The 11,214-nt window shown below is 39.8% G+C and overlaps 1 protein-coding gene across 1 annotated transcript; it reads left to right on the top strand.

Annotated features, from left to right (window-relative positions):
* Window positions 1-7,595: 7,595 nt before the first annotated feature.
* On the top strand, window positions 7,596-10,142 carry LOC132609482 (zinc finger protein CONSTANS-LIKE 4-like). The gene is made up of 2 exons (XM_060323469.1): window positions 7,596-8,355; window positions 9,618-10,142. The coding sequence occupies exons 1-2, from the start codon at window positions 7,690-7,692 to the stop codon at window positions 9,915-9,917; spliced, it is 966 nt and encodes a 321-aa protein (XP_060179452.1). The 5' UTR covers window positions 7,596-7,689; the 3' UTR covers window positions 9,918-10,142.
* Window positions 10,143-11,214: the final 1,072 nt, after the last annotated feature.

The raw sequence follows: 11,214 nt of genomic DNA, 5'->3' as shown, positions 1-11,214 counted from the left end.
TCTGGGTGCATCCGGATCTGGTAGTACCCGGAGTAAGCATCGAGAAAACTTAACATTTCATGCCCGGCCGTGGCATCGATCATTTTGTCGATGTGCGGCAATGGAAATGAATCCTTCGGGCATGCCTTGTTTAAATCCTTATAATCGACACACATTAGAAATTTATTACCTTTTTTGGGCACCACCACCACGTTAGCAAGCCAATCTGGGTATTTCACCTCCCGGATGGAACCTATATTTAAAAGCTTCGTTACCTCGTCTTTCACGAAGGCATGCTTTGGCTCTGACATGGGCCTTCTTTTTTGCTTGACCGGGAGAAAATTCCCGTCCAAGCTGAGTTTGTGCGATGCTATTTCCGGTGATATACCTGTCATATCTATATGCGACCATGCAAAGCAATCGGCGTTAGCTCGAAGAAATTCAATTAATTTACTCCTGAGCTCCGGGGTGAGCCCCGTGCCCAGGTATACCTTTCTGTCCGGTAAGAACTCGAACAAGATGATCTGCTCCAGCTCCTCCACGGTTGACTTGGTCGCATCCGAGTCATCTGGCATGACAAAGGATCTGGGCATCCCGAAGTCGTCCTCCTCGTGCTCTGAATCCGGTCTAGTATACTTTAGTTGCTATTGGGGGGCCTCCCCTCCGGTTGCACCCTTCTTTTCCTGAGCCGGCTTCTCGGGCCGGGGAGCTACTTCATCTACTGCGAACATTTCCTTCGCTGCGGGCTGCTCGCCCCGGATGGGTTTCACCCCCTCCGGAGTGGGGAATTTCAGGAACTGATGCAGTGTTGAAGGAACTGCCTTCATACCATGTATCCAGGGTCTGCCCAATAACGCGTTATATTTCATGTCCCCTTCGATCACATAGAACATCGTTTGTTGAATGGTGCCATCCACGTTTACGGGCAACGAGATCTCTCCCTTCGTGGTTTCACTTGCCATATTGAACCCGCTTAATACTTGGGCCACTGGTACGATCTGCCCGAGCAGTCCCATTTGTTCAACCACTCTCCATCGGATGATGTTGGCCGAGCTACCCGGGTCAATCAAAATACGTTTGACCTTCGTTTTAAAGACAAGTATAGAAATTACCAACGCATCATTGTGGGGTTGGATGACACCCTCCGCGTCTTCGTCATTAAAGAAGATGGATCCCTCGGTCGAATGATCCCGAGTGCGCTTTTCACGAACAATACAAATCTTGGTCCGCTTCATTACCGGCCCTCGAGGGGCGTCAATGCCCCCTACTATCATGTTGATCGTATGTTGGGGTTCGATGGGTTCAGGCTTTTGATAAGACTCTCTTTCTTTATAATGATTTTTGGCCCGCTCGCTCAGCAGATCTTAGAGGTGACCATTTTTCAATAACCGGGATACCTCCTCCCTCAATTGGTGACAATCTTCGTTCTATGACCGTGGGTTCCGTGATATTCACACACTACGCTCGGATCCCGCTGACCCGGGTCCGACCTCAATGGTTTAGGCCATCTTACATCGGGGACACGTCCAATAGCTGAGACAAGTCCCGAAGCACTAACGTTGAAGTTGTACTCTGAAATTTTTGGCGGAACTTTATTACTGGCGGAACTTCCGGCGTCACTCCTAAACGAGAGTCCCCGACTGTTCGACGGGCGTTCAACCCGCTTGCAGCCCCGTCCAGAGAAATGGCTTGGACTCTCGATTAATTTTTCCGACCTGAAACTTTGTCTCTCCGAATGGGGATATGGCCGAAACCTCTCTTTCGATGATTCGGACTTCGTTTCGTATCCCTTCCTTGGTGCCTCGAAACCTCTATTTACTTTGACCCTTACCGGTGGGAGCTCGACTTGATCATCCTCCACCCAAATCTTCGACTTATACCGATTGTGGACGTCGGCCCATGTTACGGCCTCGTATTCTAGCAAACTTTCTTTCAACTTGGCTGAGGCAACTGAACTTTGCATGTTGAGCCCTTTTGTGAAAGCTTGTGCGGCCCATTCTTCTGGCACCGGGGGGAGTTACATCCGTTCCCTCTGGAACCGGGTGACGAACTCCCGTAGTAGCTCATCGTCCCTTTGAGTTATCCAGAAGATATCGGCCTTACGGGCCTGCACCTTTATTGCACCGGCATGTGCCTTTACGAACGCATCGGCGAACATTTCGAAAGAAGTGATCGAGTGCTCGGGTAGATGGTCATACCACGTCAACGCTCTCTTCGACAGAGTTTCCCCAAATTTCTTCAACAACACCGACTCGATCTCATCTTCTTCCATATCATTGCCTTTTATGGCACAAGTATATGAGGTCACGTGCTCGTGTGGGTCCGTGGTGCCGTCATACTTCTGTATGTCGGGCATTTTGAACCTCTTTGGGATCAGTTTTGGGGCCGCACTTGGTGGAAAAGGCCTTTGGATGTACCTTTTCGAATTTGGCCCCTTCAGTAGAGGTGGAGCCTGTCACGCCCCGAACCATGGCCTGGACGTAACACGGCACTCGGTGCCTGACTGCATGTGACCGAGCGAACCACATGGCTTGCTGAACTATCATGAGGCATAACATAAGCGGAATATAACGTGAATGCATAATGAGCCTTTATAAAACATGATAAGTCGTAATACTTAATAAAAATACTTGTTTAAACATGAGTGAAGAAATAACATGAATGAACCAAAAATGGCTATAGGACTCCGAATGTCTGACATAACATAATTGACTTGTCTAGTCTATGAAACCTCTATCATGATCTGACTGGAAAACATACTTACTGGGACAAGGCCCCCAGCATACCTTAGATGCATAACTAAGCATAAAACAAAAGTTGACTAAACCCCGAATGAGATGGGGCTCACCAATAAGCTGATACGAATGTTGTCTTACTGAGCAGATGTGTCGTCCTGTATATCAGTACCTGCATCGTGAAATGCAAGCCCCCGGGCAATAAAAAGGGGACGTCAGCACATTGAATGTACTGGTATGTAAAACAATTGAAAGAAATAACATGGGACATGGAATAACATGATAAGAACTGCAACTGAAAACCTGGACATGAACCTGAGCATGAGCATGAGCATGAGCATGAGCATGAATACATATATATATAAAAAACATGGTAAAAATATCATAAGTAGGGAGAGCATTTCATAAACCGACATATCATAACACCACGTGGGAACGTGGAGTCTGGTACCTCGCCGGACCAGCTGAGCCCCTATACCTTGCCAGGGTATAAGGTAGTAATGTACCTGATGGAACCATTCAGTGTAAAATTAAGGTATCGTCCTAACTAGGCGGAGCGATCCTTGTCCTATGGTGGCTACATAGTTTCAGGCTATCTGAGCCTTCTCGGTAATGTGTGCAACTCCCAAAAACATGAACATAACATAGTTGGCTAAGAAGCCCATGATTTTCGTGAATTAACTTGTAATCATGATTCCACGAAATAACTTGTAACATAGTTTCATGAAATAGCTTGTAAACATGGTTTCATGAAATAGCTTGTAAATATGGTTTCAGGAAATAGCTTGTAAATATGATTTCAGGAATAGCTTGTAAACATGATTTCATGAAATAACTTGTAAATATGGTTTCAGGAAATAGCTTGTAAACATGATTTCATGAAATAGCTTGTAAATATGGTTTCATGAAATAGCTTGTAAACATATTCTTGATTCATGAGTAATAACAATAGTTCATAATCATATATGTGTAATTGAATTGAAAACATGCTTGTAACTTGCAAAATAAAATCATTAAGTTTCATATGAACATAATGAGAACACATGAGGAAGAATTCATGATTCATGGATTAAGCTAGGATTTCTAATATCCGTAATGGAAGGTTAGGAATACAACAACGAATATAGATACAAAATTCATGTACATAAATACTTAAATATGGGCTACCAATATGTTGGGTTTAATGCCCTAAGATTTTAACTTCATGGATATCAAGGAAACGAAGCATGGGGAAGAACATAGAGATTCCCTCATGTGGATGGAAGTTCTGCATACCTTAGTTGTTCCAAAACTTGAATTAAAGACTTGGATTTTGAAGAAGATTTCCTAAATCTTGATTCTTGAATCTTGAGATGGGTTTTCTTGAAAACCCTAGATTAGGAATGATGATTTCTTGTTTAGAATACAAGGATATATGTTAGAATTGAGTTGGAATAATTAGAATGGACTTACCTTGGTGTTCTTGATGTTGGAGGAGAGTAGGAAGTCGTTTTAGGGTTTGAGGGAGTGAAAAATAATGAGTTGAACTGATATGGACGAATATATAGTGTTCTGGAACATTGCAATTTACGTCCAGCAAAATAATGGCCGTATTTCAGTTTACGGGTCGTAAACTGACTTTACGGGCCGTATTTTGCCCCATGGACTGCACTGCATCTCTTCAGTAAAATGGCCATAACTCTTTGTACAGATGTCCGTTTGACCCCCGTAAGATACCGTTGGAAAGGTATTTCAATGCTCTACAACTTTCATCAAGGAAATTTTCCCAAATTCCAAACACGGTTTGAAATACGGGCCGTAAAGTGAAATACGGTCCGTATTTATCCCTATGACCTCAAAATGTCAAATTCCAGAATGTTCAGAAATTCTTGGTTTCAATTCACGACTTGGTTTACGGCCCGTAAAGTGAAATACGACCATTGTTCATGGGCGTAAACCACCATATCACAACTGAACGGAAAACATTCAATTCCCACATTCTTTATCTGATTTTCTAAGTTTAGGATCGTGGTCAAAACTTTCGTTAAAGGCACGGGGTGTTACAGAGCCCCCGGTATCTGGTCCACCCGAGAATTGTACGTCTCGACCCTCTTCTCGGTCGAATCCACCCGTTTCACCAAGGTCTCGAGCATTTTTAGGACCTCAGTTGAGGAGCCGGCTCCGGAGCCGTCGCTCTCGATCATTCGTTCTCCGTTTCTTCCGGTTTCAATCGTACCCTTTGACTTTACCGGCCCTGCTTCACCCTTTCCGGTCTGCAGTTGAGCAATCGCTAGCCCTTGTTCGGCGATTTCCGCCTTTTGTTCCTGCAACATTTCAAAGATTAAACGCAAGTTAATGCCGTCGTTTGGTGCGTCTGGTTCTCTCCGGACCCGATCCCGGGATAACCTAACGGAATGGTGAGTGTTTAGAGGATCGGTGGCCGGTGGAACGACATTCTCTTGATCTACGGTATTTTACCGGTTGAGTCCTTCCCTTGAATCAACGGGGTTCGGATCAGCGGGGTTCGGCAATGCCCGCAGTCCGCTCCCTTCGTTTTCCGCCACGATCTCGGTATTATTGACATGACCGGATTGTTCGACGTCAGCCATTTGGACCGTTTTCACAGAGACGGGGAGGAAGTTTTTGGTTTCGATGAATATGGTAGAAATCAAGGCCAAAGACCACTATTATCCTAGCCCCACGGTGGGCGCCAAATTGTTTACCCCGGATTCGGATAATCAATTAAATTTGTAGGTGGGTGTAGGATACGTGTTTGGGTCTTGAGGTGTGTTAGATAGAGAGAATATATATATATGGTAGTTTTCTAATAAAACGGCCAGTGATGGAAATTTGCAAGAAACATGAACGTTTATAAGCAATATGAAACACTTGATGGAAGAAATACAATATAAACGGAAGCAAATAGCCTTGGCCGGATCAGATATTGAAAGAGAGAGTGTGTATATGAACTTCTTCTATTATAAATGTTCTTGAATGTAAAAGGAGCCAACCCTTACAAAGGAGGGGGATGTGGTCTATTTATAATGTGAGCCCATGGGCCTCATACAATATGGATTAATAAAATAGCAATAAAAAGGACAGTCCCCCTGCACGGATTTGGTGGGATTGGACTGACGGCGTCGTCTGACACACGCATAGTTGGTAGCCGACCATGATGTGACACCACTGATGCGCTTCAGCAACGGTCATAACGGACCAACGGACATACGGACAAACGACTACCCGGATCAACGATGACGAACCCTCGGGAAGAGTCCCCGAACCATCAGTGGCATAGAGACCAGGCCGAATGGCGTTTCTGCTCAGCTTCGATTGAAGCTCTTGTCCGGAAAGGCGTGGTGCCCCTCGTGTGAACTCCCGGCCATTTTCTTCCTCCGATCCATAGTTTCTCCGGGTTGACTCATATCCGATTTTCACCGTATACAAACTTTACGTTGACATAACACGTTATAATACATGATTAAAAAACATTAAAAAGTACCCAAAAGAATGAACTGTAAGTTTGATTTGGTTTACATATTATCAAATTAAAATAATGGATTTTGGTTAAAAAAGTTATCCACATTCTTTGTTTCCACCAATTCACTAAGGGGTCGTTTGGTAGTTGGACGAGAGACATGCTATTCATGTGCATTAATTTCTACATTAACTTATACTACGTTTGGTAGCTAGTAAAGTGACACCTTATTCATATATTAATATCTGCATACTTATACCGCGTTTGGTAGCTAGATACGAAGTAAGTTATTCATGTATAAATTAGTACGACGTTTAATTTGCAATTTAGAAACCCACATAACTAATACATACATAAGTTATGAGAGAATCTATATATTATTTTATGCGAGGTTGAAGATGGATAACTAGCACATGAATAAAAAGTTGAAATGACAATATTACCCTTATCATTCCCCACTAAAATAATTTCCTTTTCTAAACAATTATTTTTATATAAATTTTTAATATAATATTTTACTATAATACTTTAATATTTTTTTAACAACAAATATTTGAATTTTAAGAAGTATATAATATTTATTAACTTTTAATATAACTAAACCCTGCATAACTAATATCTGCATTACTAATACCTGTATAATCCTAACCAGCTACGAAACGACCCCAGATTACATGAACACATCGCATATATTGTTATCACTAAACGCTGGTTAAATGATACACATTCTTACTTTAATTGATTTTGGTAAATTTCAATATTTACCTGGTGCTCATATCAATTCAATAATTACATGACACATGTATCTGTATACACTATTATCACTAAATCGAACTCCCAAGTTTCAGTTTATGTGACAAACTTTTCTTATCATTCGTTTAAAAAAGAATAACGCGCTTCTAAATTTGAAAATAATTATAACTACAGAAATATTTTGGTATGTATATCATCACAAGTTTTAGAATTTCTGTACATATATATGCCAAGTTTAAAATCATAAGTTTCAAAAGATTATTTTCTCTTAAATTTATGCCAATTCAAACCATGTCATGTAAATTGATCAATTAGTTAATTATACACATTTTTACTTTTTATTTTATCACTTAATCATGATAAACTAGGTAGTATGATTTGATACAAACCTCCCCAAACATAGCAAAATGACCAAAAATGTCCTTAAATACCCCACACTAACACGTTGTGGCAAACCGCACATGGCTCTTTTCTACGTGGACCCCACCCTCCCATAACAACGTCGACAACCTAACCCTTCATTCGTATTTTCCAATATTAATTAATTGCAACTTATTTGGCTAAGACTAGTACACCTGTCATCCCCTCATTTGTCCATCTCAGATTTCCTTCGTCCACGTTGTAGATAACCTTGTCTGAATAAAGCAACAAAACAGTCCACAAAGCAAAAAACCACTCTCCATTATTGCTATTTTAGTGAGAGAAAGTTCCAACTAGAGAGAGAAAGCACAGAGGAAAAAAAAAGAAAGCAGAAAATCAACCATCATGGCGGCGAAGCGCTGCGATGCATGCAAAACAACGCCGTCCACGGTGTTCTGCAAGGCTGACATGGCGTTCCTTTGCTTACCATGCGACTCCAAAATCCACGCGGCCAACAAGCTCGCGTCTAGGCACGCGCGGGTTTGGGTCTGCGAGGTGTGCGAGAACGCGCCCGCGTCCGTCACCTGCAAGGCGGATGCGGCCGCGCTCTGCGTCGCGTGCGACCAGGACATCCACTCGGCGAACCCGCTCGCGCGCAGACACGAGCGGATCCCCGTGGTGCCCTTTTACGACTCTGCATCCGCCAGGTCTCGGGCTGCGGATGATGAGAGCCCGCAGCCTGAGGAGGAGGCGGAGGCCGAGTCGTGGTTGCTGCAGGCCCCGAATAATAATGCTCAAGGGATTGAGTATAAATCAGCTGAGTATAATTTGTTTAGTGATGTGGATCCATATGTGGAAATGGATATGATAACGGATCAAAAACCATGTAGTGATATTCAGCTTTATAATCAAGAGTATAAGGAAGATTGTGTTGTGCCTCATGTACAGAACAAGAATCATGAGATCCATTTGGAAGGTCCAGTTGTTGATGGATACCCGACTTATGAAATGGATTTTTCTGGATCTAAACCTTTTATGTACAACTTCAGTTCTCAATCCATTAGCCAAAGTGTATGTACTCTTCTCTCTCTCTTATTTTCACTTTAAACTATTCAGTACTGTAATTCAGTTCTTACTTGTCCTTATAAATGTTCCACAATTTTATCGATTTCAAATTTTTTTAATCTTTGAAGATGTGCTCAACTTTGAAGTAGTTATTATTGTCATGCAACCTACAAGTGCATAATCTCCTAACAGATCTTAATTGATTACTTTAAACCTAATTTAATAAAGTTGATTTTTTTATGAGAATCTATGACCCAAAAGGGTGAATTCTTTACGCAATTAGGTTACTTAAAATACCGTTACATGTAGTTGTCTATAAATAAGTAATCGGGAACTTTAAAAAAAAACATGATTTAAGAACATATAATCTAATTTTTCTAAAAATAAAAAAATCTACTGTATTAAACTATAGAGTCGTAATGAAATGGCGGATAGAGTCTTAAAATGAAAACATGACAATTGGCTTAGTATAACATCCGTTACTGGTGCGGCATGCTTAGGACTAGAAGCTAGTAGTCAGACTTTTATTTTGCATCTAGTAATTAGGACTTCTAAAATTATGTTTGATATAACAAATATAATAGTTAGGCTCGACTTTATTAAAGAAGTAGGGATGAAAGTCTCAATTACCAAACTATTATTATACCAAACGCACTCTACCAATAAATTAGTTGAGTGACTAGGAGCTTGTTTGGATGGGCTTAAGTTAAAAAAAAATAAGTTGGGGTAGTCTAACTTATTTTTTTTGGCTTATAAGCTTTAGATAAGCTAAGTCAAATGGGCCTAATTATTTTTTTGAGCTTATTTTAAGCACAAAATGACTTAAGCTGGCCAGCCAAACACCCAAAAAAACTGAAAACAGCTTATAAGCCAACCCAAACGGGCTCTAGAGTACTGATACGCTAAATGTACTACCCAATTACCAAATTTTAGAAAGTAGCAAAACTCATTAGAGAAACAAATTTCTCTTAAGGTTGAGAAGACCATTAGCATGCATAATCAGTGGCACAACCTGACTTTTCACTAGAGGATTTAAAATATAAAGAAATAAATACACGATTATGTTTACAAAATTATTTTTATCTTATATATACATCATAATTTTCTGACAAAAAGGTTCCTATGAAATCCCTTGGCCCTGCCAGCGTGCATAAGTTAGATCTTATTCCTTCAAAAATATTTTTACTGTCAATGTATAGAAGTTAAACAACCATCTTTAATTTTTGTCCCACATAGATGTCCTTATGAAACATTGGCTATTTTAACAGGTCTCTTCATCATCACTGGATGTGGGAGTTGTGCCTGACCATAACACCATGACAGATGTATCAAACACATTTGTGAGAAACTCCTCCATTGATGGACTACCTACCCCGGTCTCGAGCTCAGACAGAGAAGCAAGGGTATTGAGGTACAGAGAGAAAAGGAAGAATAGAAAGTTCGAGAAGACGATACGATACGCTTCTAGAAAGGCCTATGCTGAGACTCGACCAAGAATCAAAGGGAGATTTGCTAAACGTACTGAGAATGATGTCGATGCTTCGTATGGTGTAGTTCCATCGTTTTAATAATTATGTAATGTTAAGAAGAAGGAAAAGTAGTGTTTTTCCCTGTTGCTGATGAGGAGTATTACTATTATGTGTACATATTGATCTTGTTTTTTGTTTTGGATAGAAGTTCCCTTTCTACTTTGGTATGTTTTTGTAATGTAATGAGCTTTTCTTTTCTTTTTGTAAGAAAATAAGCTCCATGGAAACTAATTATGGTATTAAAAAGCTCTCATGTTGCTTCAATATTTCACTTTTCATTTTCCTTTGCAGGATTTTGGTAATTAGAAGAAGAGGTGGGGTGGGGGGGGGGGGGGGGGGGGGGGTTGTAATAAGAAAGGATATCTGATCTGCAGGAAAGAAGACATTGTGCAGGTGAAAATTCTCAAAATAGTAACTATATAAAAATTGCATGTTGACATGATAAATCAACTACTAATATAGTGTTAATACAAAAGAGTTTAATTTTTATATATATGTATACACACACAGAGTTATACACCATCAGTATTCTGCATTAGGTTAATAAGAAATGATATTTACAAGCAAGACTCTTTAATATATGAAATTTGTAATATTGAAAATAAGATATTTACTACAACAAATAAACGTGATCTCATTATGTAAAATTTCTTACACTAACAATGTATGTAACTTAAATTCGGAAAGAAATATATTCTTTCATTGCTTCCGATGCTTCATACGACGTTGTTCCATCGCTTTAATAATTCTGTAGTATTCTAGTGAGAAGGAGATTAAACAAAAACGTTGCCTCTTTTTTCATGTTGTTGTTGCTAAGGATCATAATTCATAGTGTACATATTAATTTTGTTTTGATTAGTTGTTTGTTTGGCAGAATTTTGATTTCTACTATACCGTGTTTTGAAATGTAATGACCTTTTTCTTTTTGGAAGAGTATTAGCTCCACGGAATTACTAATTATGGTATGAAAAAAAGCTTCCATTTTGCTTTTATCTTTTACTTATTATATTTGGTTATGGAAGATTTTGTAAATGGTGGTGCATAAGAAGGGTTTATCTCTAAGAATTGAAAAAGTTCAAAGTTATATATAGACACCGTTAGTTTTTTTTTTAAAAGATAACATTGTGCTATGTGTGTCAGAGAAAGTACATTTCCTTCAATATACATAAATTGCATGCCGAGTGCAAACATGTGGTTAATCAGCTACTCTATCATGACTAATTTTATGTATGAAAATATTTCAATAAGTCGAGCTAAATCATTTTCAAGTGGTAAAAAGATTCATTTTGAATTTTTGATTATTTCATCAAGTAATAAATATAGTACAAAAAATGTG

Source organism: Lycium barbarum, chromosome 9 (genome assembly GCF_019175385.1).
Source record: "Lycium barbarum isolate Lr01 chromosome 9, ASM1917538v2, whole genome shotgun sequence".
In the NCBI taxonomy this organism is placed as follows: domain Eukaryota; kingdom Viridiplantae; phylum Streptophyta; class Magnoliopsida; order Solanales; family Solanaceae; genus Lycium; species Lycium barbarum.
This window is presented reverse-complemented; position numbering and strand designations above follow the sequence as displayed.